The 27,783-nt window shown below is 49.3% G+C and overlaps 1 protein-coding gene and 1 long non-coding RNA gene across 4 annotated transcripts in view; one reads left to right on the top strand and one right to left on the bottom strand.

Annotated features, from left to right (window-relative positions):
• Positions 1-2,125: 2,125 nt before the first annotated feature.
• Positions 2,126-26,298, top strand: LOC119622097 (uncharacterized). Its single transcript, XR_005238694.2, has 5 exons — positions 2,126-2,364; positions 6,067-6,158; positions 8,272-8,396; positions 24,482-24,596; positions 25,210-26,298. It is a non-coding gene; the product is annotated as an uncharacterized lncRNA (long non-coding RNA).
• Positions 11,993-27,783, bottom strand: part of PLXDC1 (plexin domain containing 1) — a 91,527-nt gene continuing 75,736 nt past the window's right edge. For 2 of the 3 annotated variants that reach the window (XM_008012888.3, XM_008012884.3), the window contains exons 10-14: positions 24,511-24,571; positions 23,314-23,449; positions 17,641-17,676; positions 15,035-15,195; positions 11,993-12,826 (exon numbers count right to left, since the gene is read on the bottom strand). In XM_008012888.3, coding sequence (XP_008011079.1) covers positions 12,707-12,826; positions 15,035-15,195; positions 17,641-17,676; positions 23,314-23,449; positions 24,511-24,571 — 514 coding nt within the window. In that variant the 3' untranslated portion in view covers positions 11,993-12,706. The remainder of the gene's footprint in view (positions 12,827-15,034; positions 15,196-17,640; positions 17,677-23,313; positions 23,450-24,510; positions 24,572-27,783) is intronic. The other variant, XM_008012885.3, reaches the window with a different exon arrangement.

Here is a 27,783-nt window from a genome sequence, read left to right as displayed (position 1 = left end):
ACTTTATAGTCTTTGTAAGACTAACAAATTAGCCACAAGATTAGATACTATAGCTCAGGAATTATGTACAGAGGCCACAAGATTTCTAACCAGTTGCTCCTATAGATAACATTGTTGTAGGCTGGGCACAGTGGCTTATGCCTATAATCCCAGCACTTTGGGAGGTGGGTGGATCACTTAAGGTCAGGAGTTCAAGACCAGCCTGGCCAACATGGTAAAACCCTGTCTCTACTAAAAATAGAAAAATTAGCTGGGTGTGATGGCAGGCACTTGTTACCCCCCCTACTCAGGAGGCTGAGCGGGGAGAATCGCTTGAACCCAGGAGGCAGAGGTTGCAGTGAGCCAAGATTGCGCCACTGCACTCCAGCCTGGGCAACAGAGTGAGACTCTCTCAAAAAAAAAAAAAAAAAGATAGCATTGTTGTAGTCTCAGCAATGCACCAAGATTTAACAGTTGCTCCTTGTCTGAGATAACATGCCCCGGAGTTCTTTGTCCTACCTCCAAGACAATTAAGAAGAGCAGACACAAAGTTGAGAAGTTGAGATTAGAGTGAAAGTTTAATAAGCAAAAGAAGAAAACTCTCTGTCAGCAGAGAGGGGGGCCCCGAACGGGTGCCCCTGTGAGGCTGGTGTCCAGGGTTTTTACAGACTGGGAAGGGGAAGGAATGTGCTTAGTTGCCCCAGCACCAATCAGGAGCTGAAATGATGCTGCTTAGCTTGACCCAGGACCTATCAGGAGCTGAAGTGAAAGCTTGGCCCCAGACCTATCAAGGGCTGAAGTGATACTTCTTAGAGGCCAAACTTACAGCCCAAAAAGGAAAGTAAAGTGTCCACTGGAACCCACGGGAGCCCACTGTACCCACACTCACAAAAGGAGAAGAAAGTTTGTCCTGGGAGCTTGCTGACTATACAAAGGACAAAGACATTTCTATGCCAGGCCTTGTTCCTTTATGTGAGTGAAATAGAGGTTTGTTGAAGTTTTTATCCAAATGGGCCTGAGGTTTTGCTATCTGTACAGCCATGGGCATGTCTCCAGGTACAACTTGCTGTGCTTGTTCCCTTATTGGTGCCTGCAGCTCAAATGTTTTCCTAGGCTGCTTTTTTATGTTATGTGGAGATGAGGCACTGACCTGTGGGCCGGGGGCTCTCTGGGGACCCTTCCCTTGCTATCTACCTAAGGCGAGCTAACTAACTCCTTTCAACATTACTGTTGTAAAACCGAAGATTGCCATTCTAGGTATTTTTCAGACCCTGTATTCTGATGGACAAGCTGGCACCACTCAGATCGGCAAACTGGCTCATCTGGTCTTGTGGCCCCCAACCAGGAATTCACCCAGCACAAGAACACAAGCTCTGACACCCTATGATTTCATCCTTGACCCAACCAATCAGCATTCCCTACTCCCTAGCCCCCTGCCTGCCAAACTATCCTTAAAAACCCTAGCTTCCAAATTTTCAGGGAGGCTGATTTGAGTAATAATAAAACTCCAGTCTTCTATTTCGCTGGTTCTGTACTTATTAAAACTCTGTCTATTTCAATAATGCTGTCTCAGTAAATCGGCTTTTCTGGGGAGTGGGTACAGTGAACCCACCAGGTGATTACACTGCTCCACCACATAGCTGATTACGACACCCACCCCTCTCAGACACCCTCAGCCCCAAGTTGGACCTATTCTTTGATTTTTACTTTTTTCCAAAATTGATCTCTACTTCTCACTCAGATCTCCGATCTTCCACATCATCTGACCCCCACAAATACACGTACACAATTCACTAGAACCATGTAGGACAACCAGGAAATTCTTTTTAAGGATTTCATGCTAGACTGTTAATAGCTTAGTGAGTCATACTTTTATTTGAATATGTTAAACTCCAAAAAAAAAAAAAAAATCTTAAAAGGTTGCATCGTTCATGGTTATTTCCCACAAGCTCAGTAGGTAGGGCTAATAATACTTAGTACCCTAATCTCCATCAGGAGTGAAGATGAAACTGGCTGCTATAAACGTGTCCCTACCCTTTCATGCTGTCAGCCCATTTTGGGACTCTACCCTAAACATGCACTTGATTGGAAGCACTAAACTCAGGGTCGTGGCGGTGCGGCTGGAGGAGGGGAACAGGCTCAGAAGCCGGCCCCGGGTAGGAGGGGCGAGGGAGCGATCCGGGCGCCGCCCCGCCCCTCGCATGCGCCTCTTGTTTTAAAAAAAAAAAAAAAAAAAAAAAGGGCGCGGCCGTGTCTTGCGCAGGCGCAGTGCTGCGTGAGCCTTAGCCGCGCAAGCTGGGTGAAGGGAGAATGGTTCCCACCAAGAGTGACAAAACCTTGCTAGTGTGGGAACTGAGCTCTGGACCCACGGCTGAGGCTTTGCATGTGAGCCGGGGCCACGGTGGAGGGAGGGATGGAGAAAGCCGCCCACTCGCTAACTGGGAATTCCAGAGTCCTGCTTCAGCACTTCACCTGCCTCAGTCTCTGCTGAAGGACTCTGTTTTGTTTTGTTTTTTGAGACACACTGTTGCTCTGTTGCCCAGGCTGTGGTGCAGTGGCGTGATCTCTGCCCACCGCAGCATCCGCCTCCAGGGTTCAAGCAATTCTCCTGCCTCGGCCTCCGGAGTAGCTGGGATTACAGGCGCCCGCCACCACACCCGGCTAATTTTGTATTTTAGTAGAGGTGGGGTTTCACCTTGTTGGCCAGGGTGGTCTCGAACTCCTGGCCTCAGATGATCCGCCCGCCTCGGCTTCCCAAAGTGCTGGGATTACAGGCGTGAGCCACCGCGCCCGGCCCGCTGAAGGACTCTTAATTCTAGAGGGGACCAGCAGACAGCTACCCCCAACAGATTTTTAGAGTCCCGGAGAGGTATCTCTCCACAGTCAACACGTTTTACCTTCCAGGGCTTCTTAAAGTTTAGGATCTTAAGGACAAAACTTGTTGGTTAAGTGGGAAGTGTTTTGAATTGCATCCTTCTCGAAGAAGGGTTTGGGGAATAGGAAGGCATGGGCAGTTTTGTTTTCTGGGCTTGAGATTTCATACGCTTACTTGGCGTGGGACCACCCCCACGGCTTTCTCTGTTCACAGCATTTTCCCAGTTTGACCTTCTGTATTCAGTCCTGGTCTTTGCAAATGCTGCAGCGGCCCATCCTGGTTTCTATGCCGTCGTTAAGTTTTATTCAGCGATGGCTGCCCACAGAGCCCAAAAGGCATGCAACCGGAAGCAGCTTTTTCAGACATTTCCAGTCAAGGTGGCTCCAAATATGGAATTCCCAGCTCCGCTGAAATGAAGTGCTGAATTCAATAATAGATTAGCATTTGTCCAGCATTCTGGTTTATAGAATATGTTCAGATGCATTGCCACACTAATCTTTCAGTTCTCTGGTTTTTTTAGATTAAGAAACTCAAACTCAGGATGGTTAAGTGACTTGCTTAAGGTTCCTGACAAAAGTTATGGAAGCTTGAGGTTGGACTCAAACCTACTGATGCTAAACCCCGTGTTATTTTGTGCTGTCCCTTTTTAAGAAATCTCAGCTTGGGCAACACAGTGAGACCCCATCTCTACAGAAAAAAATTAAAGATCAGGCTGGGCACGGTGTCTCATGCCTGTAATCCCAGCACTTTGGGAGACTGAGTTGGACGGATCACTTGAGGACAGGAGTTCGAGACCAGCCTTGGCAATATGGCAAAACTCTATCTCTAGTAAAATACAAAAAATAAGTTCCCTATTGTGCTGTGCCAGTGGCCTCCTGTGTAGGGTAGAGGTAGCAATAGCACCCACCCCATAGATGACAATACAAGCACATCTCCTAAAATGTACCTGGAACATAGGAAGCACCTAGTAAATGTGAGCTGCCAGCAGCACCACCAGCAGTACCATACCAGAGGCCAAAAGTCAGTAGACCAGGACCTTTGATTGTAAGTAATGTTTACCTCTTCCTAATTTTGTTAGTCGTGGCTCCTCCTTCACGGTGAAAGAGGGCTAAGTGCTTGTCTACAGAGGCAGAGGGAAGAGTGAGCACAGCTGGGAGAATTCTGCTCAGCCTGTAATGGGCCTGGGGGAGAAGAGCCCCAGGGAACAGAGATGGGTGTCAGCAGCTGCAGAGAGGGGAGGCTGCAGCCGAGCGAGCGTGGTGGATCACACCTGTAATCCCAACACTTGGGAGACTGAGATGGGAGGATTGCTTGAGCCCAGGAGTTCAAGATCAGCCTGGGAAGAAAAACAAGACCCCATCTCTACAAAAAATAAAATAATTAGCCAGGCATGGTGGTTCCCACCTGTAGTCCCAGCTACTTGGAAGGCTGGGATGGGAGGATCACTTGAGCCCAGGAGTTCAAGGCTGCAGTGAGCCATGATTGCATCACTGAACTGAATCCTGGAAAACAGACTGAGACCCTGTCTCTAAAAAAAAAAGAAAAAAGAGAGAGAGAAAAGGGAGGCTCTGAGAAGGGGAAGGTAAGCCCTGCAGGAGGCTGCCCTTTTGGCCTTGAGGAGGTGCTCTTGGAATTACTTAATGTTCCTTAAGAGAGCAGCATCTTCATCTGTTAATTAAAAACGGGATCTAAGGCCGGATACAATGGTTCATGCTTGTAAAACCAGCACTTTGGGAGGCTGAGGTGGGTGTATCACTTGAGGCCAGGAGTTCAAGACCAGCCTGGCCAACATGGAGAAACCCCATCTTTACTACAAATACAAAAATTGACCAGGTGCAGTGGCTCACGCCTGTAATCCCAACACTTTGAGAGGCCGAGGAGGGTGGATCACCTGAGGTCGGGAGTTTGAGACCAGCCTGACCAATATGAAGAAACCCCATCTCTACTAAAAATACAAAATTAGCCGGGCGTGGTGGTACATGTCTATAATCCCAGCTACTCGGGATGGTGAGGCAGGAGAATCGCTTGAAGCCGGGAGGTGGAGGTTATAGTGAGCTGAGATCATGCCACTGCACTCCAGTCTGGGCAACAGAACAAGACCCTGTCTCAAAACACAAAGAAACAAAACCACACAAACTTTGAGGGGGAAAGACCGAAGAAGGGAAAGGCAAGCTGGAAGGGAAGGTTCTAACTCAAGACTCTGGGAATATATGATGAAATTTTATTGGCCCATATTCAGGTGATTTTTTTTTTCAGTGCTTTTAGCTTTGTGGAAAACTGTAGGCATAATTTAGCTATCTCTAGGGACCAAATGTAAAAATGTTTTATGAACATCAGAAAAATCATCCCCCACAAAATTTCTCTTTGGATTTCACAGTTCACGTAAAGATTTTACACCCCTTCCTTCCTCGCTGCACCTCCGGCCCCATCTTGGCGAAGGAAGTAATCCATTGTCCTCCATCCAAAAAGATAAATCAGATGGAGGCATCGCCTGGTGCTCTGTAAGGCTTGTGAGGAGTGCTTCTAATTATTCATGTGGGAGGGTCGCTAGTGTGGGCATTGGGATGAGAAGGAGGCAGCAACAACTAGGACATTCTCAAGCTCCTGGGACTGTGCAGATAAATAGATGGTAAGCTCACAGTTTTGTGAGCCAAGAACGAGGATCTGAAGTCATCCCTAGGCATCTCTTTGAGGATCTCTACAGGCCTGGAGTAGCCTGTCTGTCATGATTCATAATCTGTTTCTATATTAAACTGTGGCCACGTGGTTCTGGTAACACCCTGAGGTACACAGACAACAACCTCAGATGGGAATCCAAAAACCTGTGCTTGGGGATTTTCTCTGCTTACTAGCTGTGTGACCTTGTGCAAGTCACTTAATGGTGCCTGGCACACAGGCGTTTAATGAGTGTGGATCAAGTGAATAAATAGGTAAGCCATCTCCCTGAGCCTCATTTTCCTCATCTGGGAAATGGAAAAATGATGCTTCTCCAACAGGCTGCGATCATGTACGTAGAATTGCTTTCTAAATGGTGCATCTCAAACTTTCATGCACTTCACAGGAATCACCCGGGGAGCTGCTCAAATACAGATTCTGACTCAGTAGGTCTGGGGCCTGAGTGCCGCATTTCCAGCTAACCCCAGGGAATGCTAATGCTGCCTGACTGGACCACACTTTATTATTTTATTTATTTATTTATTTATTTTTTGTAGAGATAAGGTCTCGCTATGTTGCTCATGCTGGTTTCGAACTCCTGGCCTCAAGCCATCCTCCCGTCTTGGCCTCCCAGAGAGCAGGATTACAGGTATGAGCCACTGTACCTGGCCTGGACCACACTTCATTATACAGATTTACATTTTTTTTAGAGCAGGGTCTTGCCCTGTCCCCCAGGCTAGAGGGCAGTAGTGTGATCATGGCTCACTGAAGCTTCGAACTCCTGGGCCCAAGCCTCCCGAGTAGTTCGGACCACAGGGCATGTGCCACTGTGCCTGGCCCTGGACCAAACTTTAACTAGCAAGGTTCTAGAGTCTAAAGTGCTTTCCAGGTGCTTGAAATCATTATTTATTCAGCCAATGGGGTGGAGGGCTGTGCCAAGGGTAGAGTGACCAAACATGGAGAGGGAGCTGTGGACACCCACACATGGGAATAAAGGAAAATCTTGAGTTCTGTCAGGGAAATCCTAGCTAGCCCTGAGAAGCAAATAAGCAGCTTGATAAGCAGGAAGGTAATAGTAGTCCAAAACAACAGCTAAGGAAGTTAGAGTCAGGAGATGTTTGGTTCCCCTCTAGAAACTAAAGATAACATCTTAACTTACTAGCTGTGTGACCGTGTGCAAGTCACTTAATGGTGCCTGGCACACAGGCGTTTAATGTCCCTGAGCTGTTTTTCAGAAGCCCAGACCTCTCCAAAGGGATCCGCTGGCATGTAGACCTCAGGTAAGCAGGTGCTGAGGACTGACTCTGACTATAATTTGTTCTAAATGTCTTCCTGAAGGACCTGGAGGAGGCCATGCCCATGAGCCAGAGCTAACATTCTTTTCTGCTGATCCCAAATGTCTAGACAAAGCTTTGCCTCCTGAACCAATTGCAAATCAGAAAATCTTTGAACCCACCTTATGACTTGTGGGTCCTGCTTTGAGAGGACCTTTTTAGGTTAAACCAACATATAGCTTCCATGTATTGATTTATGATTTTACCTGTAATGTCTGCTTTCCTGAAATTTACCCCTGCCTTTTAAAATCTTTACCTGCTGCTGGGCACAGCGGCTCATGCCTATACTCCTAGCACTTCGGGAGGCCAAGGTGGGCAGATCACTTGAGGCCAGGAGTTTGAGACCAGCCTGGTCAACATAGTGATACCTGTCTCTACTAAAAATACAAAAATTAGCTGGACGTGGTGGTACATGCCTGTAGTCCCAGCTACTCAGGAAGTTGAGGCTGGAGAATTGCTTGAACCCAGGAGGCAGAAGTTGCAGTGAGCTGAGATCGTACCACTGCACTCCAGCCTGGGCAACAGAGTAAGTGAGACTCTCTTAAAAAAAAAAAAAAAAGAAAAGAAAAATTCCTTACAAGCCATCAAGAGTTCATATCTTAAGCATAAGCCACCCAATTCTCCTTGCTTGGAGTCCTGCAAACAAATGCCTTCCTTTATTGTTGCAAAGTTTCAGTGTGGACATCTGGTGTTATTGCACCAGGTGAGAACACCCGGTTTGGTTCTACAACATTCCAGTGTGCCCAGGATTGAGGAGCTTCCTGGGATGCAGGACTTTGTGTGTTAGAACCAGGGGAGTCCCGGATAGAACAATTTGGTCCCCCTATCAGGATAATGAAAGAGAAAGACATGCTTTGGTCTAAGTTGCTGTGTGACCTGAGAAAGAACCAGGCAGCTGATTGCTTAGGTCCCACCTTAGACCAATTAGTCTAGTACCTCCTATTTCACAGAGGTGGAAGCCATCCCAGAGAAGTCCAGTGACTTGGCCCACATCACCCAGCTACTCAGGGGCAGGGCTGAGGCCAAGCTCCCACCTTCCCACTCCCTGTCCAGCTCAGCACCTTCTCCATCAGTTTACATTGTCTTCTCTTAACACATTCCTCTTGATTTGACAGACACAGCCTGTTTATTTATAAATTGGCTTGTTTGGAGCCTGAATTTTAGCATCATTGATTTTGGCTGTGAGGTGTTCACATTTCTCCTCTCTTTGTTTTGGTTCGCTAAACCATGTTTTGTGAGTAAAACTACAAAGTAATAAAAACACAATGAGGTGGCTAAAGTTGTTCAAATGCAAAGCATCCAGAAATGTGACAGCATCGACTTTCTCAGATTTATTGTGTGTCCTCAGACAGTAGATAAAAATGCACAGGGTTTACTTCCAGGGATTTACAGGCCCAATATAAGTAAACAGCTGGCGTTTCTTTTTAGGCTGTTTCTCTTGGAGGTGGTGCAGGAGGTTAAAGAAAGCACCTCTGATGAGCAGATAGCTGGAGGCTGTTCCCAAGATCATGTCTCAGTGAAGAAGTTGGAGTCCAGCAGCCATCAGAACCAAGGTATGTGTGGTGGTCTTCAGAATGCCACCCCAAATCCTTTGCACTTTATTTGGCACACAGCAGGAGTTGTAAAAGAGTGCTTCCTTTTATTATTAACACCGAGAATCCATGCAGACAGTTTACACTAAACACGTGAATACATTGTGTTTTAAAAGGCTGGGTGCCCTCAGTCTCCAGATCTTTCTAATTGTATCACTAAATTCAGGTAGGTTTTTGGAGACAGAGATTGGCCGCATCGTATCTGTGACACTGACTTTCCTGGTGTAGGTTCGCATGGCCAGGGAGTCTGAGTGCAGCCCCTGATCAGTGCTTCATGCCAACCTGTGAGTCTATTCCAGGAACTAGAGGAGAGAGAGCCTTAGCCTTGCCTGCAACCAGATGAATGGTCAGCTTTAGTGGTGGACACTTTGCTTTTTGAATAGTGTGGTTGGCCAGCAGCTCTTGTCATTGTTTATCTCTCTCTTAATTTAACAAACCAAGCTGAAGCCTGAGCACAGCTACAACCTTGTCCAATCTCTTTAGCAACAAAATACCTGTGTGTGTGTATATTATTGCTAAAAACATTGGACAAGGCTGTATACAAACACCCACACACAAACATACACAGATACGCTATACAGGAGACCCCTGATGAAACACACAAATTTTAAAAATTTATTTTTAAACAAATGCAGTGGGATGATCATGGCTCTGTGCAGCCTTGAACTCCTGAGCTCAAGCGATCCTCCTGCCTCAGGCTCCCAAGTACCTGGGACTACAGGCGTGAGCCACTGCACCTGGTCATGCAGTGAAGGACTTTCTAAGCAAGACCTTGACTTGGAAAGTTGCCACCAACTCCCCAGCTCTGTGAGAAGTTTTGGGGGCAGGGAATTTAAACTCTCAAATTTAGCTGGTTTGCCGGGGCAGTTCTTTCCCAGTGATGAGCTGGGGCTGCTTCTGAAGAACATTTGGAATTAAAATCTAGAGCTCACCCCAGTCAAAGTAAAAAATAGCAGCAAATAAATGTTAGATCACAGCCCCTTCTTAGTCATACCCTTTTATACATATCACGAGGGTCATTGCCAAAGAAAGAAGTGAGTTAAGTGTAAGGGAATCTGGTCGGAGGTGGACCAATAACCAGACTCATCCGAACACTTGGCTGATGGTTTTCCAGTTGCTCCGTGGTTTATCCTTTGTGAGGATGCGAGTGACAATCAAGAGTTGGAAACGTGGGGCCTCAGCTCTGCTTCATAAACCAGGCAAGGAAAAGCTGAGGGTGGAGGTAGAGGGGTGCTGGTGGAAGGAGGGTCTGAATTAGAGGAAGAAAAAGGACAGCACAGCAAAGATTTGGGTTCCTTTCAAGCTTCTGAAGGACACAGTGGGCTGTAACAGAGCTCTCTGGATGAGGGAAGCACAGCCCACCAACAAAGCATCTACCACCTGTGTGTATCTCAAATGGCCAGTGGGGCAGTTCCTGTTGTGGCCTGATTCCATGGACGGCACCACTTGTCCCACTCCCTAACTCTAGCACATGTTTCCCTACTGGGAGCTCGGCCAACCATTTTGGATCCCTGAAGGGAAAGAATGTCAGGAGTGGAGGAAGGGGTGGTGATGCAGAGAGGCCTCTGCTGCTAGCCCGTGCAGGTAGAGAAAGTTCCAGATGCCTCGCCCTCAGTCAAAGCAAGCCTGGCTGACCCATGGGATGTCAGTGGCATGGAGAGTGGAGGTATTTGGCGGCAGACGGCCTGTTTGTTTATGACAAACAGTACTAGAGATGTGTCACCAAGAGAGGTCTACAGATTTCTCAAGCCAAAACACTTAGACCAAGTCTCCCAAAAAATAGAACCAAGCATCTCATAGAGTTAATGATGATTGTCTGACAATGTAAGCATTATCTTTTTCTGTTCTTTTTTTTTTTTTTTTTTTTTTTTGGAGACAGGGTCTCACTCTGTCGCCCAGGCTGGAGTACAGTGGCATGACTATGATGATTATGACCCACTGCAGCCCAACCTCCCAGGCTCAAGTGATCCTTCTGCCTCAGCCTCCCTAGTAGCTGGGACTACAGGTGCATCCCACCACACCTGGCATTTTTGTTGTTATTGTTGCCCAAGCTGGTCTCAAACCCCTGGGCTCAAGCAACCCTCCCACCTTGGCCTCCCAAAGTGCTGGGAGTACAGGCACGAGCCATCATGCTTGGCCAGATAAGCGTTTCTTGGACAGATCCTGGAGTTCTCCAAAGTTTAGAGCAGGTTAACTGGGTAGCTATGGAGTGTGACCAGATGGAGACATGGGTCTTGTGGCCAGCCCTGCGACCGACTGACAGTCTAGCAAGGCAAGGTGGTAGGTACTTCACACACTGTGCACACCCATCCCAGGCAGCCGTAGACCCCTAGGCCTCCCCGCCCCACAGACACATGCGGGCTCCAGGGAAAGCAAGTGGTTGGTAGGTGCCTCCCCAACCTGGTGTATTTGGGCATCCTTGCCCTGGGCGACACAGTGAGTCCCTTTCTCAAAAAAACATCCCTTCCATGCCAGCTGCCTGTGTCCCAACCACTCAGGCGCTTTGCCGCTCAACAGAATCCACCTGCAGTTCCCTGCTAGGTATGTCTCAAGGAGCCCTTGAGCCACCCGACTTGTCTTTAATGCCTATAAAATCCAGTTCAGAGGAGGAAAAATATTTATCAGGCAAGTCCTGCCTTTGGAGGTATGTACAGGCACTGACACCAGAACAGGCCAGTGAATAAACTCGGCACCAAACAGGCCATCAGAATAGGGAGCCCCACATGGTAAATGTGGCTGCGCATAGCAAGCTCGCTCAGAGAAAGCTGGCCCGCAGGTTGGGGTAAAGCCCTTGATGCAGGCTGTAACATGTTTTGATGCAGAAGTTATTGGTTCTGAGCAGAAAGGGCAAGGTAAGAGAGCAAAGCCTAAAAATGCAGTTCCCCCTTGAGTTCTTTTCTCTCCTCTTATTTTACTTCCTTCCCATGATAACATGCCCCAAGGGCTGAGAGCCGCTGTACTGTGTTTAACAGATGGAGAGAACACCTTCTTTAAACTCTATAGCCATGAGGATCAGCCTTTTTTTTTTTTTTTTTTTTTTTTTTGAGACAGAGTCTCGCTCTGTCACCCAGGCTGGAAAGCAGTGGCGCTATCTGAGCTTACTGCAACCTCTGCCTCCCAGGTTCAAGTGATTCTTGTGTCTCAGCTTCCTGAGTAGCTGGGATACAGGCAAGTGCCACTACACCCAGCTAATTTTTTGTATTTTTAGTAGAGACAGTTTCATTGTGTTGGCCAGGCTGGTCTCAAACTCCTAACTCAGGTGATCCGCCTGCCTCAGCCTCCCAAAGTGCTGGGATTACAGGTGTGAGCCACCACACCTGGCTGAGGACCAGCTTGAGTCTAGGGACCCTGGAATGCAGCAGCCCCAGTCTTGACTTTAGTTAACCTGTGTCATATGCAGGGGCTTTAGGTGGCCAGGAGCAGGGGATCTGGCTGTCCGGCCGTCTCCAGGTCGGGAGGCTCTGAGACTGCTACAGAGCAGACCATTGACAGCCTGTAACTGAGTCCAAATTCATTCTGCTTGCTGCGTGACAGCCAATACGTTGAGAGACAAGGAGTTGGAGCAAGGAAAGGTATTTTATTTCAGAGAGCCAGCAAACCAAGAAGATGGTGGACTAATGTCCTAAAGAACTGTCTTAAAATTATGTGGGTTTTGCCTTGTCTTTTCTGTTTAGGTCAGGGGGAAAGGAAGGGGCTGACAACCGTAGACATCTGGACACCAGCAAGGGTCCAGGAGAGGTTTGCGGAACTTCCTTGTCGTTGGCTAACAGTCTCTCATGTGACAACAACCAAACCTCCTCCTCGTTCCTATAAATCTTTAACAAAAATAGTTAGCTGTTTACATTCTTCCCCTTTAATCCCAGAGTTAGTTTTGCAAATGGCATGGTTGCTGTTTTTGCGTTTTATCTCAGTGCTCTAAAGTTATCCTAGCCTAGGTGCAGGAATAGGTAAAGGCCCCTTAAACAAAAATGGAGTTAGTTATGTTAGTTCTTCTGCTGTTTCATGGTTACAATATCCAGAAGAGAACCCTTGCATCAAAACAGGATGAGATTAGGTTATTGTTCCTATAAAAAATCCATCTGGTTGTTTTTTGGCCCCCTCTTCAACATCCGGGGCTTGCTGACGAAGCGAGCAGCAGCTCTGGAGCCATAAACCACCATCTCATCTCAGCCCAGGGCATGCTGGGAAAGGCCAGGAAAAGTCACTTCTCTTCTTTGCTTTAACTGTCTTTTCTGTGGTCTCAAAGTCTTCACAAGGGAGATCTGGTGTTCTCAGCACTGCTCAGCCTCCATGAAGCCCTCCTTCTCATGGCCCGAGGGCTCCACCTCTGCATAGGTGGAATGGTCGGGGTGGCTGCGAAACTTCATGGCTGGCCAGTGGTGAGGTCTACGCTGCAGAAGGCACAGAGGCAAAGTCAGCGGGCATGCTCCCACTATGGGGACCCCACACTCGTGAGTGACAGAGCCAACCAAGGCTCTCTCTTACAAGGGCCCTGGGGCACTTGGGGCCTACCAGGAGCCACACAACTGAGCTTCAGGGACCCTCTCCCTAAAATGTTCCCTGCTGTGATCCCCCAACCACTGGGAAACCTGCCGGAAGCTAGAGTGTGGAAGGAGGACACGTTATCTTTCACCGCGTGGTCTGTAGAACTCATAGCTAAAAGATTCAGCAATACACCAAGTGGAGACCTGGGACTGCAATGTGAGGAAGTGGCTCAGAGATGGCTGGAATGATGCCTCAGGATCTGGAAATGCCAAGATAAGCCTCCAAGGTAGCACAGGGTCCACATCAGAATCAACAGGGGGCTTATTGAAATACAGATTCTGGCCTGTGCGGAGGCTCATGCCTGTGATCCCAGCACTTTGGGAGGCCAGGGTAGGCAGATCACTTGAGGCCAGGAGCTCAAGACCAGCCTGGCCAACATGGTGAAACGCCGTCTCTACTAAAAATACAAAAATTAGCTGGGTGTAGTGGCACGAGCCTGTAGTCCCAACTACTCAGAAGGTTGAGGCACCAGAATTGCTTGAACCCCGGAGGCAGAGGCTTCAGTAAGCCAAGATTGTGCCACTGCACTCCAGCCTTGGTGACAGAGTGAGACTCTCAAATATAAATAAATAAAATGCAGATTCCTGGGCCTGCCTTAGACCTGCCCTATCAGAATCCCTGTGGCCTGGGGATCTGCAGTTCCCAGGTGTTACCCAGGTAGGCTAAGACTTCAGAATGGCTAAGCTTCCTAAGAAACTGGGGAATTAGGGCCGGGCACGGTGGCTCACACCTGGAATCTCAGCACTTTGGGAGGCTGAGACAGGTGGATCAGGAGGTCAGGAGTTCAAGACCAGCCTGGCCAAGATGCTGAAACCCCGTCTCTACTAAAAATACAAAAATTAACTGGGTGTGGTGGCACGTGCCTGTAATCCCAGCTACTCGGGAGGCTGAGGCAGGAGAATCGCTTGAACCCGGTCGGCAGAGGTTGCAGCGAGCTGAGATTACGCCACTGCACTCTAGCCTGGGTGGCAGAGCAAGATTCCATCTCAAAAAAAAGAAAAAGAAAAAGAAATTGGGGGAACGACCTAGGCCTGTGGGTAATGAGGCTGGTGGGCTCGTGACCCATGTGGAGGAGACTAGGGTCACAGAGGCACCACTGCTGCACCCTGTGGGGAACTTTAGAAGCCAGAAGTGGAGGATTGGGGGCAGGAGCTGCTGAGCTCTGCGGCCCCAAGTGAAGGAGGCTGAGCCTCACATCCCATGCTGCCCCTCAGGCTGGCTCTTCAGAATTGAGACGTTCAAAACTTAGCATCCTCAACTAAAGCTCCCAGAGGGCAGCTCTTATCATTATTTCACTTGTCTATTTCATTTTTATTTTAGAGATGGGGTCTCCTCTATCGCCCAGGTTGGAGTGCAGTGGTATGATCAGGGCTCACTGCAGCCTCAAACCACTGGGCTCAAGGGATCCTCCCACCTCAGCTTCCCAAGTGGCTGGGACCACAGGTGCCTGCCACCATGCTGGGATAATTTTTAAAATTTTTGTAGAGACAGAGTCTTGCTCTGTTGCTCAGGTTAGTCTCTAAACTCCTGTGCTCAAGTAATCCTGCCTCGGTTTCTCAAAGTGCTAGGATCTTAGGAAGGAGCCACTTCACGTGTCCCTCAATTTTAACCTTAAAGGCAGGTATCAGTAGGCAAAAGAGGCAGAGACCCTGGTTCCATCATGGCTTTGAGTAAGAACTGAGCCTGGCATTTGGGCATGAGACCATAAATCACTAGAGATAGGCTGCACAGCCACTAGATGGGCACTGTGTGGCACTGTGGCCTTCTTTCTTTCCTCCGAGGATTCTTTTCTGATTTCACGAATGGGGGAACAAAAGCAGAGGGGTTGTTCCACAGGACAGGAGGGCCGAGGGAGTTCTGAGGTGCTGATTTCTCAGGGTGCAGGACTTAATGGGCACCAGCTATCTCGAAATGTGTTAGGATGGGGTGGATGAGGTCTTCTCAGGTATGTGGCAGGGGAGAGGGAGAAGGGGAGAGGCAGGGAACAAATGGCCCAGGAGACGCTGATGCAGAAGCAGATGGCAGCCAGCCCTGCGGCCACAGATGACACGGACCTCGATGAAGAAGAGCGCAGCGTTGGATGTGGGGTGGCCATTGATGTAAATTCCAGCCAGGATGATGGCCGCCACGAGGAGGACTGCCAGCACAATGCCCACGATGGTGCCCAGGTGCACAGGGGTGCCCTTTGTCTTGGGGGACAGGTTGTTCTGAAGGCCTGTGGAGAGATCATTAGGGCAGGCAGGGGCTGCAGGGGAGCAGGGAAGGTGGAACCATCGGGTCTTGGGTTCTAACAAAGTCTCAGAGATGAAAGCCGACAGAGCCTTTGGGTCCACGTATCAAATACAGGAAGACGTTGGGTGGGAGTTGGAATCATTATGAGTAAGGCATTCATGTTGTGCTTGACACCATCTGGGTAGTTTTCCAAAATCACCTAAAAGTTGCCCCAAATGTCTAATAAGGATCATAAGAGAAGTTCTCTCTGATATCTGTGCCACTACATAAGTGCTATTAAGGAATTCACAAAGGGCATCTGAGGGTTAAGAGTTTGGGATCTGAAATCTGGCTGCCTGGGTTGAAATCTATGCTCTGCCACTTACTAGCTGTGTGACCTTGTGCAAATTATCTAACCTTTCTCTGTCTTCATTATCACTTCTGTTGAACAAGGATAATAATACCCACCTAATGGGGTTATTGTGAAGGTTAAAATGACATGATTCATGTCAAGCACTGAGGACCATGTCTCCCATTTTGGATGACTTCAATAAGTATTAGCTATTATGATGGCAAATGACCATAGTTTTTCCTATCACTGTCCACTCCCAGATTGTGACCTCTTGGAGGGCAAGGATGATGTCTTATTCAACTCTGTGTCCTCAGCTTTTAGAAAAACTGGCAGGGGCTGGCCGTGATGGCTCACTCCTCTAATCCCAGCACTTTAGGAGGCCAAGGCAGGCGGATCACCTGAGGTCAGGATTTCAAGACCAGCCTGGCCAACATGGTGAAACCCCATCTCTCCTAAAAATACAAAAATTAGCCAGGTGTGGTGGCACACGCCTGTAGTCCCAGCTACTCAGGAGGCTGAGGCAGGAGAATAGCTTGAACCTAGGAGGCAGAGGTTGCAGTGAGCCGAGATCGTGACACTGCACTCCAGCATGGGCGACAGAGTGAGACTCCATCTCGAACAAAACAAAAAAACTGGCAGGCCCGTCAGAGAAGCTCCAAGAAAGTATATGGAATGATGTAGGTCCTCTGGAAGCTAATAAGCCAACAGGCACTCTCTGAGAACATCCTAGGCATTTGAAATACATCCCAGAGGGAGAGAGTATTTTCCACAGAGCTGGAAGCTCAACCCCTTTCGTGCATGATTGAGGTAATGGAAATAACAGAGAGGTTAAGTGATTTCCCCACAGACACACAAATTCAGTGCCCACCACTAAAAAACCTAGTTGCCTGACACTACCTGGGGTGGCTATTTGCCTCTTTACCCTATCCTAAAGGAATGTGGAGATAATGAGGTAGAGAAGACAGATGAGCAGGCTGGCAACAAAAATGTTGCATTCTTCCTACACAGCTAGTGGGTGGGTTGGAAGGCAGCTAGGGGTGGTGAGTTTTAATGGGATGTTGCATGCACTCAAAATCATTGTCCTCCCCATCCCCTTTGCTCTACTCTGCACTCTGTAAGCAGAGGACACCCAGGAGAGAAACTATCCTGGGGCACTCCAGGGCATGGCTAGGGCCTCTGTCTGCCAACAGGTGGGAGAACTGAGGTGAAATGCCCCAAGTGAACCTCCCCTGACCTGGATGGCAGTCAGCCCGCAGCCTGCAGTGGCTCTGATGATTTGATGATGAGGGCTTCTGCTGATGAGCACATGGTGCACAGTGAGGGGATTATGGCCCAGCCACCCCCACAACACACACACACACACACACTCACACCCACTGCCTATGGAGGAGCAATGGCTCCATCTCTGCTGGGGGACACCATCACACTGTGCTGCATTAATAATCTTTCCTCTCCTGCTGGAAGCCCAGATGACAATCTCCAGCCCTGGAGTTGGAAGGCACTTTCATCTCTACTCTTGCACAGGTTGCAACAAAGGCCTGAGCTGGCTCTGGGCAAAGGGCAGGGGAGGTGGGGGCAGCTCCCACCCTCAGAAAGGAGATTATCCTTCTAGGTAATCCTAGGAGGCTGCAGGGAGTCCCACCTTCTGGCACCCTGCAAAAATTGTAGTGGACCATTTTATGTCCTCTGCCAGCCTGAGTGAGGAAAGAAGCTGCTCTCCACCCCTCGCTGACTATGAGCCCATGGGGATCGGAGGGATGGCCACAGGCCCCACCCATGCCTGCCCTGGCTCAGTCCTTCCCCTCCTCCCACTCCTTTCTGGGCAGTGAATATTCAAGGGCAGAGAGCCAAGAGAAGAACCACAGGAGGTTCATGGCTGAGATGAGAAATGTCGGGTAGACATGTTCCTTCAATCTAGAGCACCTGTACCCAGAAGCACCCCTGCCTCCCCACCCAGCAGAAGGTCTGGGATGCTCAGGCTGCAGTTGCTCCCTCTCCGCACTCATAAAAATAGTGCAGGCAACTGCTGCACCCTCTTCTGGGGTGGGTCCAAGAGGCGCTGGGTCTGACGCTGAGGGCAGGTAGTTCTGTACTCACCATCTCCTCCTGCATAGGGATTCGACTTGGTGTCATCTTCAAAGAGAGAGGACAGAAGGAGCAAGATTAGTGGACTCATTACGGCCTTTGTCACTCTGAGTCCAGATGGGACTTTAGGGAGGTTCAGCCCAAACTTTCATTTTAGAGGTAAGGAAACTGAGGCTCAGAGAGGGGAGGAGACTTGCTCAACATCACACAGCAGTTGAGTGTAGCTGGAGGGTGGGGAGTATATGAGCGGAGGCTGGTGAGGGATGAGGCTGGGAGTGGAGGGCCGGCTGCCAGGAGAGCAATAGGAGGCTGTGCACGTTCTTCTGCGGGGCAATAGAGAGCTGAGTATAGGTCTGAAGAGGGACTGTGTGTGTCACAAGGTGAGGTCAGCTTGGAGACTCCCTGGGACTGCACTGTGTAGGAGACAGTCCCAACCCACGTTTTGTCTATACCTCGAGACCTGTCGCCTGTGGCTTTCTAAGTAAGTTTCCAGGGTCCACCCTTCCTATGATTCCTTCCCATGCAGATTTTTATGGGGAAAGAAAAGCAAGAGTTTCATGTCAGGAGAATGCTGGAAATGACTGAAGATTCTTGCCCTAAGCACCTGAACTTTATTTATTTATTTATTTATCTATTTATTTATTTATTTATTTATTTATGGAGAGAGGTCTTGCTCCATCACACGGTCTGGAGTGCAGTGGTACAATCACAGCTCACTGCAGCCCCGACCTCCTGAACTCAAGTGGCCATCCCACCTCAGCCTCCCGAGTAGCTGCACCTGGCTAATTAAAAAATATTTTTTTGAGATGAGATCTCACTGTGTTGCCCAGGCTGGTCTCCAACTCCTAGGCTCAAGCAATCCTCTTACCTCAGCCTCTCAAAGCACTGGGGTTACAGGCGAGAGCCACCTCACCTGGCCTAACAAGGTATTTAAACATAACTTTGAATCTATTTTGTTACTGCAGATTGAAAATAATGAATTGATTCATCAAAACTAAGCAAAGTAACTTAAATATCACTGGGAAAATTAACTTGATTTGAATCAACTTGTTGCAAATCTAGACCACTGAAAATCAGTTATAGCCCAGTCTGTACCTACCACTGGCAGACAAAAGGACACAGTGCCACCCACTGCCAGTCCCTCCCAGAGTGACTGAAGGTGGTCACACTGTGCCCACACAGCCTCCCTCCCACTCACCAAGGGCTGGTTCCCAGCTACCATCTTGCTGGGGCTCCATGTCATGTACATTGGCTCCTGAGTTAATGGATCACATGAGAACTCACGCAGGAAGCAATGCATGCAATGTTGATCAAATGAGTGGTCGTTTTCTGTTGTTAGTTGTCACTTCTTGTGGCTATCAAGGTGTTCTGTTCTGTTGCTTATAAGATAAGCCCTTCTGCACACAGTTGTTCTGGGTGAGTGCCTGTCTCTCTTTGGAATAAAATGCATGGGCTTTGTGACAGCTACTTGCCACTCAGAGGTCTTCTGGTTCATTTAAGTGAGTAGCGTTTGATTGCGAGTGAACAGCTCTTAAATCCAGCCCCCATGTCTCCCGCTCCTCCTGCCCTGCTGCTTTCTACCTCTGTCCTGCCCAGGCAGGCCCCTGCTGGGTCCCTTCGTTCACATCTCCCTGTTGGAGCCTGTACCCTCATAGAATGGACGGGAAAGACTATCCCACGCCTGCCTCTGTGAGTCTCCCTGTGTGGGCTGTAACCACACAGGCAGGTGAGTGACTCAAGCTGTCCTGCCAAGATGCCTTGCAACTTGGGCATGTCAGGGGAAGTCATCATTAAAAATGTTTTTTCTTATAAACCAGGCACAATGGCATGTACCTGCAGCTACTCAGTAGGTTGAGGCGGGAGGATCCTTGAGCCCAGGAGTTCAAGTCCAGCCTGGGTAACATAGCAAGATCTCGTACCACCCTCCAAAAAGTTTTTTCTCTTACAGATGTAACTTCAGAATCTTTGCCACCTCTTCCAGGACTGGAAGGACATAGAGCCCTAACTGTCTTCACTTTTTACTCTAATGAATGTTTTCTGTTGGGAACCATTACACAAAACATAGAAGTGAGACCCAGTCCTGAGCTGGCAGGGGATGCACACAGATCATAAAACTGGCAAACAGAACTCACTACCTCTGTAGGACAGAGGACCTACGTGGTGGGCTGGAGGACAGCCCAGGGGGCTCAGTAATAAGTCAGGATTTAGGCTTGGCCCCCAAGCGGCGTGCCCTGGGCTCCCCATGCCACCACAGCCCCCCTTCTAGCCTCTGACACTGTGGCTCCACCAGGCACTGTCTGGCTAAACCCTCTGGATGCGGCAGGGTGTGTTTGCAGCCCTCCTGGCCCAGTGCTGGGCTCAGAACATGCCCTCAGTAAGCCTAGGGGGTTAACTGGTGGTAACTAAACAGGGACTACCTCCTTGTAAGAGGAGCTTTCTCTGACTGGAAGGTTACCCCTGGACTCAGTCACCAACTCCCCAAAAAGCAAAGTTTCTTTCTGCTTCTTTTTCTTTTCTTTTCTTTTTACTTTCTTTCTTTTTCTTTTTTTGAGACAGTGTTTCACTTTGTCACCCAGGCTAGAGTGCAGTGGCACAATCATAGCTCACTGCAGCCTCAACCTCCCAGGCTCAGGTGATCCTCCCACGTCAGCTTCCTAAGTAGCTGGGATTACACATGAGTGCCACCACGCCCGGCTAATTTTTGATTTTTGGTAGAGACATAGTTTTGCCATGTTGCCCAGGCTGGTCTTGAACTCCTGAGCTCAAGTGATCCGCCTGCCTGAGCCCCCCAAAGTGTTGGGATTACAGACATGAGCCTTCTCTCCCAGCTTCTACTTCTTTTTCACTGAATCCCCTGCAGCAGCACCACGTGCTCTGCTCTCAGTGCCAGCTCCTTGTTATTCCGGAGCAACTTCAGAGTAATGGGAGCTGTCGGAATCTGCCTCACTTTCCCACATTTTGCTACTCTACCCTGACCCTGAATTCACATAGAGCCTTTTCCATTTCTTTCAGCACCAAGAGAGGCAATGGGGTTGAGGGGAAAGATCTCTGCTTTTGGAGCTAGATGAAACCTGACTCTATCCCTTCTTGGCTGTGTGACCTTGGGAAAGTCATCTGCCTCTCTGAGCCTTAGTGTCTCCTTTATAAAACAGGGATATAACAGTGTCAAGATCCAGGATTGTTGGGAGGACTGAATATTAATTTACATGCCACTTTAGCACCCTACCGGGCATAGAGTTGGTCCCCAAAAATGCTGGTGCTTTCTATCATTCATTCATTCTCCTCCACAACTTCCCCCCAGCCAGGTCCATGGGTCCCTGCCCTTGTTCTCTAGTTTTCTAGGAAAGGCAGGGGACACACCAGGCTCGGTGGCTCACGCCTGTAATCCCAGCACTTTGGGAGGCCAAGGTGGGTGGATCACGAGGTCAGGAGTTTGAGACCAGCCTGGCCAACATGGCGAAACCCCATCTCTACTAAAAATACAGAAATTAGCCGGGTGTGGTGGTGTGCGCCTGTAGTTCCAGCTACTTCGGAGGCTGAGGTGGGAGAATTGCTTGAACCTGGGAGGCAGAGGTTGCAGTGAGCTGAGATTATACCACTGCACTCCAGCCTGGGTGACAGAGTGAGACTAGATCTAAAGAAAAAAGAAAGGGGACACTGTGGAAAGAACATCTCACCACTTACCCCTCACATAACCTTGAGTAACCTACTTTGCCCTTTTATGACCCTCTTTCTTTATCTATAAGAAAGGACTGTGGGCCAGGCATGGGGGCTTACGCCTATAATCCTGGCACTTTTAGAGGTTGAGGCAGGAGGATCGCCTGAGCCCAGAAGTTTGAGATCAGCCTGGGCAACATAGTGAGACCTCATCTCTACAAAAAAAATTTTTTTAATTAGCCAGATATGGTGGCACATGCCTGCAGTCCCAGCTGCTTGGGAGGCTGAGGTGGGAGGATTGCTTGAGCCCAGGAGTTGGGAGCTGCAGTGAGCCATGATTACACCACTGTACTCCAGCCTGGGCAACAGTGAGACCCTGTCTTAAAAAAAAAAAGAAATCCTAACATAGGGTTAGAGGGGGAAGAAAATAGTGGCTGAATAATGTTTTAAAATACTAACTTTTTTCTTCTTTCCTTTCCTTCTTACCATTATTCCTTTCAAGCAGATATTTGGTTCAGGGGAGGCTATAAAGAACCCACAAGTCTTTCAGTCTTAGCCTAAGGGGAAGGGGCTTTCAAAGCTGGATGCGGGGTTTTGTTTTGATTTGTTTTGTTTTGAGACAGGGTCTTACCCTGCCACCGAGGCTGGAGGGCAGTGGCATGATCTTGGCTCACTGCAATCTCTACCTCCCAGGTGCAAGCAATTCTCCTGTCTCACCCTCCTGAGTAGCTGGGACTACAGGCGCCCACCACCATGCCTGACTAATTTTTTTTTTTTTTTTTTTTTTTTTTAATTGAGATGGAGTCTAGCTTTGTCGCCCAGGCTGGAGTGCAGTGGCATAATCTCGGCTCACTGCAACCTCCGCCTCCCAGGTTCAAGCGATTCTCCAGCCTCAGCCTCCCAAGTAGCTGGGATTATAGGCACCTACCACCACGCTCAGTTAATTTTTGTATTTTTAGTAGAGATGGGGTTTCACTGTGTTGGCCAGGCTAGTCTCAAACTCCTGACCTCATGATCCACCCACCTCGGCCTCCCAAAGTGCTGGGATTACAAGCGTGAACCACTGCACCCAGCCAATTTTTGTATTTTTAGTAGAGATGGGGGTTTTACCGTGTTGGCCAGGCTGGTCTCGAACCCAGTGATTCGCCCACCTCAGCCTCCCAAAGTGCTGGGATTACAGGTGTGAGCCACTGTGCCTGGCTGAGATGCAGGGTATTGAAAAAGGATAAAGGAGAGGAATGTCTCAGACATAGCTACAGAATCCTGGAGGGGGCATGGGAGAAAGGGAAGAGATTTGAGGCCTAGGACCGGAGGAGCCTGCACAAGGCTTCCTGGGACACTGCCTGGTACCTTCAGGGGGATGGACATCTGGCAGCTTCAACCAAGACCCCCAGGCCTCCAGGTAGCAGGGAAGCCCCTGGACAGCCAGACCTGAATAGTCAGGGTGGATGGACAGCTGAGGTGGAATTCCCCATCCATCACTCCAGGAGCAGGGAAGTCTCTGGACAGCCAGACCTGAATAGTCAGGTGGATGGACAGCTGAGGTGGAATTCCCCATCCATCACTCCAGGGCCTGAAAGTGAGAAGCTGGGGGAACTTACAGAAAAACAAGGCAGCCTTTCTCTCACACCTGAGTGTATGGATTGAGTTCATATCTGCTACAGGGATGAGCCTTTTCAGGTTCTGTGAGGACTGCTATTAAGATTAGCGGAGATAAGTTATATAAAATACCTGGCACTGGGCTGGGATATTAATTTTTCCCTTCTTCACAGTGAATTCTGTCTGTAGCCCTGATGTGGGCCAGCACAGTGGTTAGAGCCCAGGAGTAGAGTTCAAGTTCTGAATCTGGCTCTGCTTCTCACCAGCAAGTGACCTAAACTGTCTGAACTTCAGGCCCCCTTAGCTATAAAAGGATGGGGCAGTTCCCATCCCATAAGATCATCGCTGAGAGGGAGAGAGAGGGGGCCCCAGAGGGGTAGCTCTCCTTCCTGGCCTCCTCTCTGCTCCCCACCTGGGCTCAGGACTTACCTTCTGTGGTAAGGCTGTCGATGAAGAGGGAGGAGGAGGTAGTGGTGAGGTCTCCATCATAGGGGCTGAAGGGAGTGTCAGGGGAGGCTGAGTTGTGGTACTCATCCTGGAAGTCCTCGCACGTCCTGCCCTCTGCCTGCAGGAGAGAGCCAGTGCTGTGTCCTGAATGCATTTACACCTTTCCCTTCATCCTGAAAGCATCTTATCTTACAGGGCAATTTATCTGTCAGCTGCTTAAAATCCTTCCTCAAGGAAGGAGCTGAGATGCCAATCTTAACTAAATAGAGCAAATCTGAACAGTCACCAACAGCTAACTTCAGAAGTAGGCGGCTGGACAGGATTTTTTTTTAAGCCCAGACTCAGACTAATAAATAGACCATGGTGAGTGCATGGCCATGGGGTCTGGAGAGTTGATATTTAAATGCTGGGCCCATCACCTTCTAGTTGCGAGATGCAGGCCAATTCATTAAACTTCTCTGAGCCCCCATTTTCCCCTCTGATCAATGGGGGCAATGGCCCCAGCTTCTGGGTCAGCCTAAATGAAAGCGAGGGTAGGGCAACTCACAGTCACATGCTTGGCACATGCAGCATGCTTGCTTTGCAAGAAGAGATAAAGGGAGGGGGCAAAAAAAAAAAAAAAAGAGGGCACAGATGAATAGACCCATCTGTGTTAGTCTATGGTGTGAGAATAGGATGCTTTCCATCCAGAATTAGTGTTGAGTGTACTGGAAAATTCTTGCAGCCAGAAGGAACCTGGATGAGATTCTAAAAAGAAGGTGCCCGGAACCACCCTCCTTACTCCCAGAATGACTGCCTTCCTCAAAAGCCAGAGGACCAGAGGCTCAGCAGGTGTGTCATTAACATCAGCAGGTGCACAGTCTCCCAGAGGATCCAGCAGTGGCTGAGGCCATGGCTAACATCCCCTCTGCAGGCACCAAAAGAATTCCTTGAGAGCTGCCCACTTAAGGCCAAGGCATCAGAATGCTTGCCTCAGAGACCCACAGAGCCCTCTGAAACCTTCCAAAGTGGGTCTGATTGTCTCAGGGCAGTCTGGAAAAGAAATCTCAGATAGAGGGGAGGATATTGCCAAGAGCTAATGCCACCTTGAGAGGAGTTTGCAGGAGCGGGCTCTACCGGCTTCCCTCCTATTCCCTACCACCTGGCACAGGAGTTGCAGCCGATACTTATGCTTCTCACCTCCTGTGCACAGCCATAGTCCATCCATTCCTGGCGATAGCGGTCAAAGCCACTGGAGCATCTGCAGGAGGACCAAAAGGTCAGAGGTATGATGGGATCGACAAAGAAGCCCTCCCCTTTCACTGTTCAGTAACAGCTCTCTGCTGATAGTGAGAAGAGGAGCTAAGGTCCCCAGGCTGAGGTAGTCAGACACTCCTGTTCCCTCTACTTCCCTGGAAGATGAAGGTATTTGTGGCATCCCTGCCTGCCTTCTGACCCAGCTCCCCAGGACCAAGGCCTCATCTGCCCACATGAGTAGGTGTAGGGGCTAGCAGGACTGCATGAGCTCCAGTGATCCTCAAGGTCGTCTTGACTGTGAGCTGCCATGACACTGCTGAGAATCCAGGCAATTCACATACGTGTTTTCATCCTGGTTGTTAAGGGGCCTAAACTTGGGAAGGAGAGTGGGGCTAAAGGTAGGCATCAGCAGATTTAGTCAACACCTCCCTGGTGATCATTCAAGGGCAGAAATGATCTTGCCGGAGGCTGGGAGAGATTTACAACTGGCTGACAAGGGTCTCCAGAGAGGGCACTGGGCAGCTCAGCTGGGTGGAAGACACCAAGCACCCCTGTAGGGAAAGGATGGGGGCATGATGATGCACCAGAGAATGCTCTCCATGGATCATTCCCAACTTTTCGTTCTTTACTCTTTGGTGCTAGGGGAACCCTCCAAGTCCTACTGAAGCCCAGGGACATCTGTATAGGAAGAATAACATCATGAACCACCAGTGCCGAGAAGGAACTCTCAGCAGGTTAACTGCACCAGCACCCACTGAAGTTCGGTGGGGCCAAGGGCCAAGGCTTGCCAAGAGCTGTCAGTCTTTCCTTCTACAGATGCCTCTGGGCTCTGAGCTGCTCCTCCTGCAGCAGGGATGGCTGAACTGAGCCAGCCACACTCTCCTTCTGTCAGGCCCTCTATGCCCACTACTTTGGGGGATGGAGGATTAGGAAAGCTATTGGAGGCTGAGAACTAAAGTTTCTTTTAGGGCTGGGTGTGGTGGCTCATGCCTGTAATCCCAGCATTTTGAGAGGCTGAGGCAGGAGGATTGCTGGAGCCCAGGAATTTAAGGCTATAGTGAGCTATGATGGCACCACTGCACTCCAGCCTGGGTGACAGAGCAAGACCCTGTCTCTTAAAAACAAAAACAAACAAACAAACAAAAAGAAAGTTCTTTTAGACCATGCTAACTGATTCTTTAAAAGGTTGAGCCTTTGGTATGGGTTTATGACCCCCGTTTCTGGAGCTAATCCGGGAATTAACGTTACCCTTAGACTCCAGACTGGGCCATGGCGGGGGGGCGGGGGCACCTGCCATGAGAGATGAAATTGTTTAAATCCATTCCAGCCAAGAGCAAGGAGGAAAGCTCTGGGAGGCTGTGAAAGGCAGACTGGGTGGAGGGAGGGGAGCAGAGAACCATGCGGGGACTGACTGCAGCTGTTGCCAGACAGACCATGTCAGCTGGCCCTGCCCTCTGGGTTTTTGGGGACCTGGGTTCAGCTCTCAGTTGCAGCTGAGGCTTCAGAGAGCTTGTAAGAAAGGACAGTGTGCAGGAGTGAGCCCAGGCCCATGGGGCGCCTGGGGATGGGATGGTTTCCAACTCGCACCAGCCGTGCTCCCCCGGGTGGAGTTTCTCTGTGCTCCTCTCTGCTGACACAACCCCTGCAGATGCACACAATCAGAGGCCTTGCCCTTCCCCCAGCCTGACCAACCTCCTAATGTTGAGGAGGGCCCAACCCTCATTAAACTCATGGTCTCTGAATTTGGGCGTATGCTTTAAATGGGGGTTGCATCGATGGGAGGGTCTGGCTGTCATCTGACCCATTTTGCAGTTCTCATGGCTCAGCGCTTGTGAAAGCTGAGTCATGTGGTGGCAGGCAGCCCCAGGATCCCAGGGCTCATCTGAGGCCATCTCTCCATCGCTGAGACCATGGTTCTCAAATTTGAAAGGTACAAGAGGGACAACTTCAAAAATCAGATTCCTGGGATCCTGGTCCCAGAGGATCATATTCAGTGGGATGGGGCCCAGGAATCTGCATTTTACAAGCCCTCCAGGTATAAGGAGAGCCTCACAGTCTGCAGACTACTCTGCAATGCTCTGCTCCAGGAAGAACCAACCTGGGGTCTATCCTAGGTATTCTTTCTGAGGCTCTGTGAGTATCATGCGAAGGACACTGAATGCTTTGTAAAAATGCTTCTTGATAGCCTGGGTGCGGTGACTCACACCTGTAATCCCAGCATTTTGGGAGGCCGAGGAGGACAGATCACATGAACCCAGGAGTTCAAGACCAGCTTGGCTAACAAAGTGAGACCCCATCTCTACAAAATATTAGAAAAATGGCTGGGTGTGGTGGTGTGCACCTGTGGTTTCAACTACAGGGGAGACTGAGGCAGGAGGATTGCTTGAGCCAGGAGGTTGAGGCCACAGTGAGCTGTGATTGCACCACTGCACCCCAGCCTGGATGACAGAGCAAGACCCTGTCTCAAAACAAAACAAAACAAAAACTGTTTGAGCAGTTTAAATAACAGTGTGTTTGTTCCCACATCTTCCTGAATCACATGACCCCAGCCCATTTTACAGGGTAAACAATCTGAGGCCCCCAAGAGAGTGAATGAAAGCACAGCTGGTGGGAAGAACACCTGGGACACCTGATGGACACACCCCATCCCCTCAGGGCCCAGAGCCGTGTCCTGTGTGCTAGGCAGGCTGCCTATAAAGGCGAGAACTTCTACACTTGCAGCAGGATATTGGAAAGGAGCAAAGGAATCCTGGAATTAATGTTACCCTTAGACTCCAGAGTGGGCCATGGCGCGGAGGCAAAGGAAATCACTGGGGCCAGGGGCAGCGGTTCACGCCTGTAATCCCAACACTTTGGAAAGCCGAGACAGGTGGATTACCTGAGGTCAGGTGTTTGACCTGACCTGGCCAACATGGCGAAACCCCGTCTCTACTAAAAAAATACAAAAAATTTAGCTGGGTGTAGCGGTGTGTGCCTGTAATCCCAGCTACTCAGGAGGCTGAGGCAGGAGAATCACTTGAACCCGGGAGGTGAAGGTTGCAGTGAGCTGAGATCACACCATTGCACTCCAGCCTGGGCAACAAGAGCAAAACTCTGTTTCAAAAAAAAAAAAAAGCAAGCAAGCACTGGAAAGGAGCATTGGAAAGGAGCAGCACAACAGCTGCACGGGAACTCAGAGACTATAATTTAGCAATTTTCGAGATTGCCTTAAAAGCT

The sequence above is a fragment of the Chlorocebus sabaeus genome, chromosome 16 (assembly GCF_047675955.1).
Source record: "Chlorocebus sabaeus isolate Y175 chromosome 16, mChlSab1.0.hap1, whole genome shotgun sequence".
NCBI lineage: Eukaryota > Metazoa > Chordata > Mammalia > Primates > Cercopithecidae > Chlorocebus > Chlorocebus sabaeus.
This window is presented reverse-complemented; position numbering and strand designations above follow the sequence as displayed.